Consider the following 16,335-nt stretch of genomic DNA (forward strand, 5'->3'; position numbering starts at 1 on the left):
TTCTGCTTTGCCTCCTCTTCTTCTGCCTTGCCTCCTCTGCCTTGCCTCCTCTGTTTCTGACTTGCTTCCTCTGCTTCTGCCTTGCCTCCTCTTCTTCTGCCTTGACTCCTCTGTCTTGCCTCCTCTTCTTCTGCCTTGCCTCCTCTTCTTCTGCCTTGACTCCTCTGTCTTGCCTCCTCTTCTTCTGCCTTGCCTCCTCTGCTTCTGCCTTGCTTCCTCTGCTTCTGCCTTGCCTCCTCTTCTTCTGCCTTGACTCCTCTGTCTTGCCTCCTCTTCTTCTGCCTTGCCTCCTCTTCTTCTGCCTTGACTCCTCTGTCTTGCCTCCTCTTCTTCTGCCTTGCCTCCTCTGCTTCTGCCTTGCCTCCTCTGCTTCTGCCTTGCTTCCTCTGCTTCTGCCTTGATTCCTCTGTCTTACCTCCTCTTCTTCTGCCTTGCCTCCTCTTCTTCTGCCTTGACTCCTCTGTCTTGCCTCCTCTTCTTCTGCCTTGACTCCTCTTCTTCTGCCTTGCCTCCTCTTCTTCTGCCTTGCCTCCTCTTCTTCTGCCTTGCTTCCTCTGCTTCTGCCTTGCTTCCTCTGCTTCTGCCTTGCCTCCTCTTCTTCTGCCTTGACTCCTCTTCTTCTGCCTTGACTCCTCTGCCTTGCCTCCTCTTCTTCTGCCTTGCCTCCTCTTCTTCTGCCTTGACTCCTCTGCCTTGCCTCCTCTTCTTCTGCTTTGCCTCCTCTGCTTCTGCCTTGCCTCCTCTGTTTCTGCCTTGCCTCCTCTTCTTCTGACTTGCCTCCTCTTCTTCTGCCTTGCGTCCTCTGCTTCTGCCTTGCCTCCTCTGCTTCTGCCTTGCCTCCTCTTCTTCTGCCTTGACTCCTCTTCTTCTGCCTTGACTCCTCTGCCTTGCCTCCTCTTCTTCTGCTTTGCCTCCTCTGTTTCTGCCTTGCCTCCTCTTCTTCTGACTTGCCTCCTCTGCTTCTGCCTTGCCTCCTCTGCTTCTGCCTTGCCTCCTCTTCTTCTGACTTGCCTCCTCTTCTTCTGCCTTGCCTCCTCTGCTTCTGCCTTGCCTCCTCTTCTTCTGCTTTGCCTCCTCTTCTTCTGCCTTGAATCTTCTGCCTTGCGTCCTCTTCTTCTGCCTTGCGTCCTCTGCTTCTGCTTTGCGTCAAGCGTTGACGCATTAAACATAATAAGAGCCAGGACCGCGGACAGAGAACATGCAGCTCCGGAGCCAGAGACACCTAAAGAAGGTACAGAGAAAGAGAGACCAGAGAGAGACAAGCACAGGACTACGGGAGAGAGAGGACACAGAGTTAATGGCATGTAATAAAGGTTAATAAATATGAGAGTGGGTCTGAGGAGAGAAAGAGAGAAGAGATAGCAGGATAACTAGTAGAGACTGAGGTAGCTTTAAACAGACAGCAAGAGGATTATTAAGAGACTTTGCTGTTCTGTATCTCTCTCTGTTTGTTTTATATTTTCTTACTTTAAAGTTAAGCATGTGTGTTGAATGTACTGTGTGTGTGTGTGTTACAGGTCATTGTATCCTAAAGGTTGATTGAAGGCAACTGGACTTCTTGCTTGAAGCTTGAAGATGTTTCACCTCTCATCTGAGAAACGTCTTCAGTTCTGGAGACTGGTTAGAGTCCAAACTTTTAAACTCCTCCCTATCTCACCTAGTGGGTGCTACCTCTGGGAGCAATAGAAAGCACTGAGTGGAACGTTCACACCTTGAGTGGCTCCTGCTGGGCTGCCTCAAGTGGAGTCGTTAGCGCCTGAGGATACTCAGGTGAGCGCAGAAACTAAGCATCATGTGAGTCGTTACAGTCACGTGAGCCCAGATGTGAATGTGTTAGTCGCTTGGGGAGGGATCTCAAAACTGCGTCATAGATAGGTGACAGCTGGTGCCGTAGACCGCCCCCTGTATTCAGTGACGGATGTTCTATTTTGACACGGATGGCCTCCTTAACTCTTCTCTCAAACCATCTATGTTCCCGGTCCAAAATGCAGACATCACTGTCCTCAAAGGAATGTCCTTTCTCCTTGAGATGCAAGTGAGCGGCTGAGTTCTGACCGGAGGAGTGAGCTCGTCTATGCTGAGCCATGCGTTTGTGGAGCGGCTGCTTAGTCTCCCCTATATATAGATGGGAGCACTGCAGGCTGACTTTGACCGCACAGACTTTCTCTGACACTCCCTCAACGACCGTACCAGTCTCACACCGGACCAGATCTGCACTCTTTTAGACCTCTGCCTCACCACGACCTACTTCAACAACAACGACGGCTTTTACAGACAGAGACCGCAAACCGACACACACTAACCAGAAACCACAAACACAAACCAGAACCCTACACCACCAACGGGGAGGACACCACAAACCACAACTTGTTGGAGTGTCAGAGAAACTGAGGAGGATTTTCTCCAAACACAACATTCCAGTTCATTTCAGACCCTGTAACACTCTGAGACAGAAACAGCTACACCTCAAAGACAAAACTCCCAAAAACCAACTAAGCCATGTCGTCTGTGCGGTCTAAGTCAGCGAGCGGCGCTCCCACCTGTACACAGGGGAGACTAAACAGCCGCTCCACAAACGCATGACCCAGCACAGACGAGCTCACTCCTCTGGTCAGAACCCGGCCCTTCACCTGCATTTCAAGGAGAGAGGACACTCCTCTGAAGAGAGCGATGTCCCCATTCTGGACCGGGAACATAGATGGTTTGAGAGAAGAGTTAAGGAGGCCATCCATGTCAAACTAGAACATCCATCACTGAATACAGGGGGCGGTCTAAGACACCAGCTGCCACCTATCTATGACGCAGTTTTGAGATCCCTCCCCAAACGACTAACACATTCACATCTGGGCTCACGTGACTCTAGCGACTCACATGATGCTTAGTTTCTACGCTCACCTGAGTATCCTCAGGTGCTAACGACTCCACTTGAGACAGCCCAGCGGGAGCCACTCAAGCCGTGAACGTTCCACTCAGTGGTATCTATTGCTCCCAGAGGTAGCACCCACTAGGTGAGATAGGGAGGAGTTTAAAAACCTGGACTGTCTAACCAGTCTCCAGAACTGAAGACGTTTCTCAGATGAGAGGTGAAACATCTTCAAGCTTCAAGCAAGAAGTCCAGTTGCCTTCAAACAGCCATTAGAATAGGATAAGACATGTTTTACATGCATATTATTAAATATATAAAATGAGACATAATACAGATACATCTTGTATTTGAATAGCAAAGAGAATTGTGTTTTGTTTGGCAGAACATTGGGACGGACATCGTGATGGATGTCAGGAGAAGTATGAGTTGTGCTTTGGACACTGGATGTCAGACATAAAATAAGACACCATAAAAAACACATATTAAGTGATTACTTGTTGAATCCACAAACCTACTGGCCATTTGCTTCTGCCTTACCTCCTCTGCCGCTCACCATCCCTCTGATAGCAAAGCGAATCCTGTTTTGTTTTGCAGAACATTAGCACCGACACCGTGATGGATGTCTGCTTTGGACATTGGACAGGTACATGTACAACACCATCAACTCACATTTTTGGTCTAACAGTTTCAGGAGCTTTTGAGTTAAATGTAATTTCTTAACTACTTCGTCAACTACTAATGACATTTCATTTCTGTATAAATCAATGTCAGACATAAAATAACACATCATAAAAAAACATAAAAAGACATATTAACTGATTACTTGATTACTGAAATCCTGAATTTGGCTTTCTTTCTCCTATCCTCTGCCTGGCAAACATCTGATCAGCAGCCTTTCCTGTCGCTCTTGCAGGCTTCATCTCCGACGGATGGGACTGCGACCCCGTGGTGCATCCATGTGTGATCATCTTCAGTCCACAAGAAGACAAATCAGTTATTTTTCCAGTTTTTATTATGGCTTATGTCTCTACTGTGACACTTAAAGTCTTTGTACTAAAGATAAAATCACTTGTTATAGAATGTCATTTCTTAATTTCATCTGATTTTTTTTATGTATTCAGTATTCGTCCAATTATTCATTCTGTTGTTGAAAATGATCCTGTAAGACAAATGCATAAGCAAAAACTTTCAAATGTGCTGTAAAATAATGTATTTATTTCACATTTACATGGTACAGAATGAGAACAGATGCTCAATATGGTGTCAGTAAAACGCTTGATTTGTTTGTTAAATTGTTCATAAAGGATTAGAATCTATTTCCTTTTTATTCACGAGTAAATGTGTAATAGAAATGACAATAAACCCCTTGAATCCTTGAATGGTTGAGTAAAATAATACGTATAATAATAAGTGCACTCCTTTAAACATGTTAAAGAAGGGGGGAAAAAAAGAAAAGGTGTACATGTGTACAAGATGACCTCTGACCTTTGAAGAGTAGATAGCGTACCTAGAGTGTAGAGACCCAAACCCTGCATGAACGCTCCTTCAATCTGAGATGGAAAAAAGGAGGAAACAGAAAGACAGGAAGAAAATCAAGAGGAAATGCATGAAAAGGATTAATACAAAATGTAAGATCTGACTGAAATTCATTTAGAAGCATGTAAGTATTTGTTGCATGTAAATTATTGTTGTTACTTACTGCTTAAATTAATTAACTAAAATTAAAACTACTACTAACCTTTGGAGTAAGAATACAACATAAATATAATCCACCACTGCATGGAAACTATCACTTAAAAAATGTGTAACCATCATTAGTATGTAAGTATCAAGAAAGTACTTGATAGATACAAGTTAATATTATATATTATTACATTAACTAATGAGTATTTTCATTACCGATAATTTCTTTATTGAGTAATTGTTTACTGTGTAAAAAGAAAAACGTTCACCTTTAAATTGCTTCTTTTGTCTAACCAATATGCCAAACTACAAAATTATTCAGTGTACTGTAATTAATTTATAAAGAAAGAAAATAAAAGTAGTTGAAAAATTGTGGCAGAGAAAAAAAAGCCTTCTAATATGACTTTAATAAATTCCACTGCTGCCATATTTTACAAAATGGCCGCTGTCTTCGACTAATAGGACCGATACACTTATTAAAATGATTAAATAAAAGTAATGACTTTACTTGAAGAATGAGCATACAACGTTTTTTTTTTTTTTTTTTTTTTTAAATATGTTCTCCAAATCTGCTTCTGCCTTGCCTCCTCTTCTTCTGCCTTGCCTCCTCTGCTTCTGCTTTGCGTCAAGTGTTGATGCATTAAACATAATAATGTGTTCAAAATGGATAGCTGTAGACAATAAATGGCGGCAGGTCGGTGGAGCCAGGACCGCGGACAGAGAACATGCAGCTCCGGAGCCAGAGACACCTGCAGACGGTACAGAGAAAGAGAGACCAGAGAGAGACAAGCACAGGACTACGGGAGAGAGAGGACACAGAGTTAATGGCATGTAATAAAGGTTAATAAATATGAGAGTGGGTCTGAGGAGAGAAAGAGAGAAGAGATAGCAGGATAACTAGTAGAGTCTGAGGTAGCTTTAAACAGACAGCAAGAGGGTGATGAAGAGACTTTGCTGTTCTGTATCTCTCTCTGTTTGTTTTATATTTTCTTACTATAAAGTTAAGCGTGTGTGTTGAATGTACTGTGTGTGTGTGTGTTACAGGTCATTGTATCCTAAAGGTTGATTGAAGGCAACTGGACTTCTTGCTTGAAGCTTGAAGACGTTTGACCTCTCATCCGAGAAGCTTCTTCAGTTCTGGAGACTGGTTAGAGTCCAAACTTTTAAACTCCTCCCTATCTCACCTAGTGGGTGCTACCTCTGGGAGCAATAGAAAGCACTGAGTGGAACGTTCACACCTTGAGTGGCTCCTGCTGGGCTGCCTCAAGTGGAGTCGTTAGCACCTGAGGATACTCAGGTGAGCGCAGAAACTAAGCATCATGTGAGTCGTTACAGTCACGTGAGCCCAGATGTGAATGTGTTAGTCGCTTGGGGAGGGATCTCAAAACTGCGTCATAGATAGGTGACAGCTGGTGCCGTAGACCACCCCCTGTATTCAGTGACGGATGTTCTATTTTGACACGGATGGCCTCCTTAACTCTTCTCTCAAACCATCTATGTTCCCGGTCCAAAATGCAGACATCACTGTCCTCAAAGGAGTGTCCTTTCTCCTTGAGATGCAAGTGAGCGGCTGAGTTCTAACCGGAGGAGTGAGCTCGTCTATGCTGAGCCATGCGTTTGTGGAGCGGCTGCTTAGTCTCCCCTATATATAGATGGGAGCACTGCAGGCTGACTTTGACCGCACAGACTTTCTCTGACACTCCCTCAACGACCGTACCAGTCTCACACCGGACCAGATCTGCACTCTTTTAGACCTCTGCCTCACCACGACCTACTTCAACAACAACGACGGCTTTTACAGACAGAAACCGCAAACCGACACACACTAACCAGAAACCACAAACACAAACCAGAACCCTACACCACCAACGGGGAGGACACCACAAACCACAACTTGTTGGAGTGTCAGAGAAACTGAGGAGGATTTTCTCCAAACACAACATTCCAGTTCATTTCAGACCCTGTAACACTCTGAGACAGAAACAGCTACACCTCAAAGACAAAACTCCCAAAAACCAACTAAGCCATGTCGTCTGTGCGGTCTAAGTCAGCGAGCGGCGCTCCCACCTGTACACAGGGGAGACTAAACAGCCGCTCCACAAACGCATGACCCAGCACAGACGAGCTCACTCCTCCGGTCAAACCCCGGCCCTTCACCTGCATTTCAAGGAGAGAGGACACTCCTCTGAAGAGAGCGATGTCCCCATTCTGGACCGGGAACATAGATGGTTTGAGAGAAGAGTTAAGGAGGCCATCCATGTCAAACTAGAACATCCATCACTGGATAGAGGGGGCGGTCTAAGACACCAGCTGCCACCTATCTATGACGCAATTTTTGAGATCCCTCCCCAAACGACTAACACATTCACATCTGGGCTCACGTGACTCTAGCGACTCACGTGATGCTTAGTTTCTGCGCTCACCTAAGTATCCTCAGGTGCTAACGACTCCACTTGAGACAGCCCAGCGGGAGCCACTCAAGCCGTGAACGTTCCACTCAGTGGTATCTATTGCTCCCAGAGGTAGCACCCACTAGGTGAGATAGGGAGGAGTTTAAAAGCCTGGACTGTCTAACCAGTCTCCAGAACTGAAGATGTTTCTCAGATGAGAGGTGAAACATCTTCAAGCTTCAAGCAAGAAGTCCAGTTGCCTTCAAACAGCCATTAGAATAGGATAAGACATGTTTTACATGCATATTATTAAATATATAAAATGAGATATAATACAGATACATCTTGTATTTGAATAGAAAAGACAATTGTGTTTTGTTTGGCAGAACATTGGGACGGACATCGTGATGGATGTCGGAAGAAGTATGAATTGCTCTATGGACACTGGATGTCAGACATAAAATAAGACACCATAAAAAACACATATTAAGTGATTACTTGTTGAATCCACAAACCTACTGGCCATTTGCTTCTGCCTTACCTCCTCTGCCGCTCACCAGCCCTCTGATAGCAAAGCGAATCCTGTTTTGTTTTGCAGAACATTAGCACCGACACCGTGATGGATGTCTGCTTTGGACATTGGACAGGTACATGTACAACACCACCATCAACTCACATTTTTGGTCTAACAGTTTCAGGAGCTTTTGAGTTAAATGTAATTTCTTAACTACTTCGTCAACTACTAATGACATTTCATTTCTGTATAAATCAATGTCAGACATAAAATAACACATCATAAAAAAACATAAAAAGACATATTAACTGATTACTTGATTACTGAAATCCTGAATTTGGCTTTCTTTCTCCTATCCTCTGCCTGGCAAACATCTGATCAGCAGCCTTTCCTGTCGCTCTTGCAGGCTTCATCTCCGACGGATGGGACTGCGACCCCGTGGTGCATCCATGTGTGATCATCTTCAGTCCACAAGAAGACAAATCAGTGTTATTTTTCCAGTTTTTATTATGGCTTATGTCTCTACTGTGACACTTAAAGTCTTTGTACTAAAGATAAAATCACTTGTTATAGAATGTCATTTCTTAATTTCATCTGATTTTTTTTATGTATTCAGTATTCGTCCAATTATTCATTCTGTTGTTGAAAATGATCCTGTAAGACAAATGCATAAGCAAAAACTTTCAAATGTGCTGTAAAATAATGTATTTATTTCACATTTACATGGTACAGAATGAGAACAGATGTTCAATATGGTGTCAGTAAAATGTTTTATTTAAATTAACCTTTAAAAATAGTTCATAAAGGATTAGTATCTATTTCCTTTTTATTCACATGTAAATGTGTAATAGAAATGACAATAAACCCCTTGAATCCTTGAATGGTTGAGTAAAATAACTGTATTAGTTAATTATTGTTAGTTCAAATTAGTTCACAGTCAGATTAGATTTAATTTGAACACTGAAGAAAGGAAAACACACAGAATTTCAATTTGTACACAGTTTAAAAGATCCTGGTTTGCTGCCTGGAATCTGGAAATAAAACAAACATCAACCTACATATTAACAGCAAAGGCACGCTGGTCATTTTTAGAACTTCCTATCAGTAGTGGAGAGTGTTTTCTAAAGGTCTAGATGCTGCCTCAGGAGTTTTCTTCCACGTGATTTTTCTGTTAACAAAAATGTCAACTACTGGCAAAATCCACGTTGGGCAAATCATAGCATGGTGCTGATAAAACACAAACACTTGTACAATATTTACCACCGAACTTACTGAGTCAGAACATCAGCCACAGCATCTTTGATGGCGAAGAACACTGAACTGCCCAGGAAGAGGACGGGTTCTCCAATACCCTGCAGAGCCAAAGGATTATGGGGAATGTCACCTGTGGAGTTTGATGCAATCGCAGCAGGAATCTACTGTTCAATTCTATGCCACATGTTATGTCTGTTTTTAAATATCTTGGGAATAAGTGCACTCCTTTAAACATGTTAAAGAAGGGGGGAAAAAAAGAAAAGGTGTACATGTGTACAAGATGACCTCTGACCTTTGAAGAGTAGACAGCATGGGGGTTGTGGAAATCTGACAGCAGATAGACGATGAATCCGAGTGGCACGTCGCACACCGCAGGGATCTTATACTGAGATGGACCTCGAGTGTACAAGAGCCCCGAGGGGGAAAACTTCAACTCTTCCACAGTGTAGAGACCCAAACCCTGCATGAACGCTCCTTCAATCTGAGATGGAAAAAAGGAGGAAACAGAAAGACAGGAAGAAAATCAAGAGGAAATGCATGAAAAGGATTAATACAAAATGTAAGATCTGACTGAAATTCATTTAGAAGCATGTAAGTATTTGTTGCATGTAAATTATTGTTGTTACTTACTGCTTAAATTAATTAACTGAAATCAAACTACTAACCTCTGGAGTAAGAAATTAAAATTGCTTCTTTTGTCTAACCAATATGCCAAACTGCAAAATTATTCAGTGTACTGTAATTAATTTATAAAGAAAGAAAATAAAAGTTGTTGAAAAATTGTGGCAGAGAGAAAAAAGCCTTCTAATATGACTTCAATAAATTCCACTGCTGCCATATTTTACAAAATGGCCGCTGTCTTCGACTAATAGGACCGATACACTTATTAAAATGATTAAATAAAATGACTTTACTTGAAGAATGAACATACAACGTTTTTTTAAACAAAATATGTTATGCAAATCAACAAATTCAGCGGCCTGACTATAAACTGCTGAAAAACTATGGCAAAGAGAAAGAAAAAATCATTCTAATATGTTTTTAATAAATTCCCGCTGCTGCGGCCAGATTCTACAAAATGGCCGCTGTCTTCGACTAATAGGACCTACACACTCATTAAAATGATTAAATAAAATGACTTTACTTGAAGAATGAACATACAACGTTTTTTTAAACAAAATATGTTCTCCAAATCAACAAATTCAGTGGCCTGACTATAAACTGCTGAAAAACTATGGAAAAGAGAAAGAAAAAATCATTCTAATATGCTTTTAATAAATTCCCGCCGCTGCGGCCAGATTCTACAAAATGGCCGCTGTCTTCGACTAATAGGACCGACACACTTATTAAAATTATTAAATAAAATTAATGACTTTACTTGAAGAATGTACAACCTTTTTTTTAAAGATATGTTCTCCAAATTAACCAATTCAGTGGCCTGACCATAAACTTTTTAAAAGTTGACCACATACTGTTTTTGAGGGGGGGGGGGTTTAAGCTAGCAAAAACGGCGAATTATCATTTTTACAATTGTGTTCGATGGTGCTTTTGTTTGGTTAGCCCGGCGGCCCTTTCCTTCAAACAAACTGACAAGTCACAGACTTTCAGTTTATTTTAAACATTTTTTTTACCAGTTTTTGTTTAATTGACTTTACTGTTTAAACTGTCAAAGTCTCTGATACCGTTTTGTTAGCTTAGGGAGAATTTGGTGACAGGGAAATTTTTGTTTTAATCTCGAAAACGTTTGACATTATACATTTGTGGCATACATAGGCTTAAACGAACTAATTACTCACAAAAAACAGCTACATGACCACAAATTGTTAAATAATAAGTCACAAAAGCTGAACATACCTTTTTTTCCGTTGATAAAGAAGATTTGATAAAGAAGCATAAAGCGTCTCCTTGCCGGCAGACATCTTTGAAGTGCCGCAACCGGGTTCAACAACACCTGCAACACTTCCGACTCCAGACCCTTTCAAAATAAAAGACGCTGTTGCATTTAAGTCGAGCTCTCAAATACTGCTCTGATACTTTGAAAATAAAACAGATGAAAAGCTAATATAATATCTTTGTTGTTCAAACGACCCAACAATATAACACAGTGGTTCACGTTGACCTTTTTGGCTTGGGAATTGTTTCATTTGAATACTCTAAAAGTCTTTACAAGATTAAAACACCCAGTACTTCATTCAAAAAAGCCAAAAAATGGATGGTATTGTGTAAAATATGTCTGTTTTTCTTCTTCCAAGACGTATTTGTGTTAAGGATTTCATTTGTCCTTTTCTAAAAAAAAATATGTTTAAAAAAACAGTTTTCAGATGTGTATACACAGTTCAGGCATTTGGGTGACTTTTTATGCAGAAAATGATTACAATTATGTGCATGTTTTATCATCTGGGATAACATTGGTTTTTTTTATTTGTACGTGTAACATCGCTCTGTTTCCTGTTCCCTCTGATGTGATCCATCCAGTTTTGTTGTGCAGGACTAGATATGCCCACCTCCAACCTTATGTGACCTGTGAAACGTGAAAAAACACAACTCACATTTTAAAGAAAGCTTCAGGGACAAAATCATAACTGAACAATCTGATTGCCAGGGGTAGACGCAGCTCATCACATTAACATTATCTCTGTGTGTTTTGTTTTATATGTTTTGCTGTGACAGTTACATCTAAAGTCTGCAGCTGCTCTGCTTTCCTTTAGCAGCATGTTACACAACAAGTCCGATTTTTTATTAATTAACCTGAAATCTGCTCGTTTGGTGAAGACCAAAGTGAATCTGGGTGAAAGAGCTGAGTCTTTTTTTTATCATTACAAAATGAAATATTTTCTCCTGTCTTCCTTCTTTGTTCATCTCCAGCTATATTATAGACACGTAGGCAGACAAACACATCACACATAGCAGAAAAAGAACATATAATCTATAGGTTTCATGCAGTTTATCATAAAACATGAAAATACAATTTAATTGCTGCAAAAATAAAAAGTGTGGGTTCACACTCACATTAATCTTCACTTCATCAGCCTGATCTTGGTTTGTACTGTAGATGCGATGCCATGAAATATGATGCTTGTCTCTCAGAAAAAGCTAATGTGAAAGAGAAAAGAGAGAGAGAGTGGAAGTGGAGAGTAGTGCCACAAGAGGGATCTACAGGCAAATAATATATAGAAAATATCCAATTAAATCTGAAACAACCAGGTTAAAAATTGCTGAAAAAAACTGTCCTTTGCTCTGTCTACCTACATCCCATCAAAAGCCTATATTTTTCTATTCTATTGTCATGAAAATCTCTTCTATTAAAAGATAGACAGATTATTACATTTGAAAAATTGTGTCATTACAACTATTGGTTCTGCTGCAGCATAAATGCACAAGTCTCAGCCGGTCAGCATCTCAGTTGGATTCCTGAGCGTGAGAAAGTCCTTGCTGCAGGTTGTTGTTGTTGTTGTTAGCAGCAGCAGCCGTTAGCCTGCTCCGTCCGGCAGCTTCTGAACGTCAGTTTTGTAAAAACAGAGTAAAATGTGTGCGTCTGAGTCTCCGGGTTCTGGTGTCGGATACTTACTGGAACAGGTCCCTGAAGCTCAGGTAGGACAGAACGTGCAGCAGCGGGTCTGAAGGCAGGTGATCCACCCGTTACTCTGAGATAGCTGCCATCGTTAGCGACTCTTCTTCTTCGTCTCTGAGGTTTAAGCGCAGCTCATCGCCTCAGCGCCGCGTTACCGCCACCTACAGGAAGGTCACCGAAGTTCTGCGCTGAGATATTAACAAGTGAGAGAAGATGCAGGAGACGGCAAAGACTCTGCATCCTTAGCTAGCATGTTGAAGCATGTACAGAAAAGTCCTCATCTTCCTACTGACGTCATCAATACTGATTGGTACGTATTGATCCTAATAATCAGAGTCCTTCACAGTTCATGCAGAATTTAGTTCCCTTAGAGCTCAAATGATTCAACTGATCATGTTTCAACACTTCAGTATGTGAACTTCAGCCTGACTGAAACACACACACTCATTCACTCACTCACACACACACACACACACACACACACACACACACACACACACACACACACACACACACACACACACACACACACACACACACACTCACTCACTCACTCACATACACACCTCTCTCTGCACATTTCCTTGGAGTTTAGTTTCACATTGACCAAACTGTGGCGCAGAGCATTTTCTCTCTGAAGGTAAATGTCTTTTAATGTTTTACTAGTTAACACTCTCTGTTGTTACCTGAGGTTTCGGAAGTTATATAGAGTTACTGTGGTGTTGTTGTATTGTTTTATGGTGTTTCAGTTAAAGTGTACACACACACACACACACACACACACACACACACACACACACACAATGAGCTCCTTTCCTGCACTGACAGGAGAGAGCTGAAGAGGGATGAAGCTCATGGGAAAAGTTGAATAAGTGGAGCTTCTGATTGGTTTGATTTGTCTTCTTTGTGGAAAACGTTGACAGCGACAACTCTAGTTACTCCAGTGATTTTAGCTGGAGAAACTGGTTCATCACGAGTGTTCTACAGCATATTTCACATACTTCTGTTTTTTTCTGTGTGTGTGTGAGCAGGAAAAGAAAAAAAAAGGGAAATGAAATCCAACATTTAGTATAAAAAACACCCGGGGTCAAACAGCATTACCCAATTTACAAAAATATATAAAACACTAATTTACCAAAACTAAACATGCTACAGAAGCAAATAATAAAACTAAACAAATGACAAACAAGATAAAATATTATAAAAATCTGGTCTAAATAAAACATATCTAAAGTAATCCAAACTCAGAACATCAACATTTCAGAGAACAGAGTTTTCTGCTTTGCTCAGCAGTCTGCTGCTGAGCTTCTCATTTTCCTTCTCATCCTAAACAGCGGCAGCTTCACAGTTGACTGTGTGACTACAGTCAGCTGACATGAAAGAGGAACCGATCGGTGGAGGAGCAGCTGATATTTCTACACAACACATGATGGAGAGGATGGTTTCATTTGATATGCAGAAGAACGATCTGTTTCCTCTCCAGGTGAAGTGTGTGTGAGCTGATGTGGATGTGAGTTCAGCAGCATGGATCAGTGTGAGGACAGAGACAAGGGAGTCCGTCCCCGTAAAACCAGTCAGTGGTGGGACCATGAGACCCAGACCGAAGCTCAGAGGTGAGATGAGGATCTCTAACTGTCCGTGACTCTTCTCCATGTCAGAGCTCAGCACTCACATCACTGCACCATCATTATTCACACTCACAGACCAGACTCTGCTGGACCTGGACCTGGACCCCGCTGTGTGTCCTTGAAGAGTGAGAGGTCATTGTCTCATCCTCCTGATTTCAGCCAATCTGATGATGGAAGGTGAGAGTTTCAACGGACAGAAGAAATACTGTATAGAAATAATTTGACATATTGTTTTAAAGTCTTCTGTGTCAGTGAGATGTTTGAACTGTGTTAAATCTCTCTCCTGGTTTGAGTGTGGAGCAGATTATTCTGAACATGAAAAGGTTTGTTGAACATTTCACACTTTAGTTCATTAAATCTGATCAAATCTTTTCATATAGAACTAATTTGCGTTGCATCAGGAAACATAAGTATTTAATATTCAGACAAAGACACTGACCTGAGGTACGTGACAGGACTCGTTTACTTGTTCAGTCTTTAACTCAAACCACCCTCTTTCCTGAACCTGAACCTAACAACACAGGACACACAGGATGTGAACTTGCCTTCAGTTTCTGTGCAATATAGCAGTAAAACTTTGATGGTGAATGGAACCTGGGCAGTAACCAGGTCTGTCAGATCTGTTAGGTGCTAATACTGATTGTCTTTGGGTTTCCAGGATCCACCAGAGACCAGATGCTCCTGAACCTGAACCCAGCGCTGTGTCTATGAAGAGTGACTGGTCCCTAAGTCGCATCATTAATTTTAGAGGACAACCTCACTCTGCGGCAAAGAAGTGAGCTGCCACTGATTTCATGTTTTCATCATTACCATGGAAACACTGTGTGAATAATAGATTTGTTTGATGGAAAGTAAAAAGTCTTACTACTGCTACAAGGAGACTGAGCTGTTGATTCTCAGTGGGATCAGCAGTACTAGTAAACCTTTACTGGTAAAGGAAGTCGTCTGATTCGCTGTTCACATCCACATATGACTTCATGGACCTCGACCTTGTGAGTGTCTCAGTGTGGACAGACATAATGTGAGCTAATTCTTCCTGATTCCTCCACAGAGTGGACAAGGAGAGCTCAGAGGTTCCCAGTGCTCAGTCTGTCCAGCAGCATCCAACACAGCTGGACTCCATATTTATGGTCTGTACATGGACAAGAACCACTTTGACATCTGTTGTGTTCACAATAATGTCCATGCTGCACTTTTTAGACCAGTGGATTGTCAGAGTGTCCAACATGGATGTGATGTTTGGCTCCATGGTTTTACTTTGGTTGTGTCATTCATATCGTTTTGTGTTCCAGCTGCTGGAGAAGAACATTGTGACTTTTGTGAAGAAGGAGCTGAAGGAGATCCAGAAGGTTCTGGGTCCAGATGAGAGTCAGAGGGAGGATGAGGAGGTGTTGGACGGTGAGGATGAAGAGCAGAGGTGGAGCAGCAGAGAGGCTTTGGTGAAGATCACAGTGAACTTCCTGAGGAGAATGAAGCAGGAGGAGCTGGCTGACTGTCTGCACAGCAGTAAGAGGATTTCTCTAAAGATTCAACATGATGGACAAATGGGACATTTACTAACGTCTCAACACATGGAGGGACATATGTTCATGTGTGTCCTTTAGGGGGATGAACATGTCATGTTTTCTTTATGAATCAGTCATTGATGTTGTTTCTTGTTTGTTCACTCAGGACACGTTGCTCCAATTTGTCAACATAAACTCAAATCTACTCTGAAGAAGAAGTTCCAGTGTGTGTTTGAGGGGATCTCTAAAGCAGGACAGCCAACCCTCCTGAATCAGATCTACACAGAGCTCTACATCACAGAGGGAGGGACTGGAGAGGTCAACGATCAACATGAGGTCAGACAGATTCAAACAGCATCCAGGAAACCAGCCAGACCAGAAACTACCATCAGACAAGAAGACATCTTTAAAGCCTCACCTGGACGAGACGGACCAGTCAGAAGAGTGATGACAAAGGGAGTGGCTGGCATTGGGAAAACAGTCTTAACACAGAAGTTGACTCTGGACTGGGCTGAAGACAAAGCCAACCAGGACATACACTTCACATTTCCATTCACGTTCAGAGAGCTGAATGTGCTGAAAGAGAAAAAGTTCAGCTTGGTGGAACTTGTTCATCACTTCTTTCCTGAAACCAAAGAAGCAGGGCTCTGCAGGTTTGAAGACGTCCAGGTTCTGTTCATCTTTGACGGTCTGGATGAGTGTCGACCTCCTCTGGACTTCCACAACACTGAGGTCCTGACTGATGCTACAGAGTCCACCTCAGTGGATGTGCTGCTGACAAACCTCATCAGAGGGAAACTGCTTCCCTCCGCTCGCCTCTGGATAACCACACGACCTACAGCAGCCAATCAGATCCCTCCGGAGTGTGTTGACATGGTGACAGAGGTCAGAGGGTTCACTGACCCACAGAAGGAGGACTACTTC

General features: G+C 42.1%; 1 protein-coding gene across 4 annotated transcripts; it reads right to left on the reverse strand.

Moving 5' to 3' along the window:
- Window positions 1-3,135: 3,135 nt before the first annotated feature.
- LOC121177956 (aldehyde oxidase 3-like) lies at window positions 3,136-12,385 on the reverse strand. Of its 4 annotated transcripts, none has more exons than XR_005893416.1 (8): window positions 12,276-12,385; window positions 11,717-11,800; window positions 11,136-11,228; window positions 10,562-10,682; window positions 9,000-9,188; window positions 8,726-8,805; window positions 4,374-7,914; window positions 3,136-3,834 (listed from the first exon to the last, which is right to left on the reverse strand). XR_005893416.1 is itself a non-coding variant. In XM_041032404.1 (3 exons), exons 1-3 carry the CDS (start codon window positions 9,171-9,173, stop codon window positions 8,391-8,393), a joined length of 348 nt encoding a protein of 115 aa, XP_040888338.1. In that variant the 5' UTR covers window positions 9,174-10,508; the 3' UTR covers window positions 8,156-8,390. The 4 variants fall into 4 exon arrangements, 1 of the variants encoding a protein (XP_040888338.1); XR_005893415.1 differs by having other exon boundaries at window positions 4,374-7,566; window positions 7,770-7,914; window positions 10,562-11,228; XR_005893414.1 differs by having other exon boundaries at window positions 10,562-11,228.
- Between the last annotated feature and the right edge of the window lie 3,950 nt (window positions 12,386-16,335).

The sequence above is a fragment of the Toxotes jaculatrix genome, chromosome 24 (assembly GCF_017976425.1).
Source record: "Toxotes jaculatrix isolate fToxJac2 chromosome 24, fToxJac2.pri, whole genome shotgun sequence".
Lineage (NCBI taxonomy): Eukaryota > Metazoa > Chordata > Actinopteri > Toxotidae > Toxotes > Toxotes jaculatrix.

Excerpts from the sequence above, each read along its gene's own strand:
- LOC121177956 (XM_041032404.1), bottom strand. The coding sequence starts at position 9,173 with ATGCAGGGTTTGGGTCTCTACACTGTGGAAGAGTTGAAGTTTTCCCCC. Across the intron at positions 8,806-8,999 it reads ATGCTGTCTACTCTTCAAAG|GGTATTGGAGAACCCGTCCT; the intron begins GTCAGAGGTCAT and ends TTGGCTCTGCAG. Across the intron at positions 8,485-8,725 it reads GTGGCTGATGTTCTGACTCA|ATTCCAGGCAGCAAACCAGG; the intron begins GTAAGTTCGGTG and ends TTTTATTTCCAG.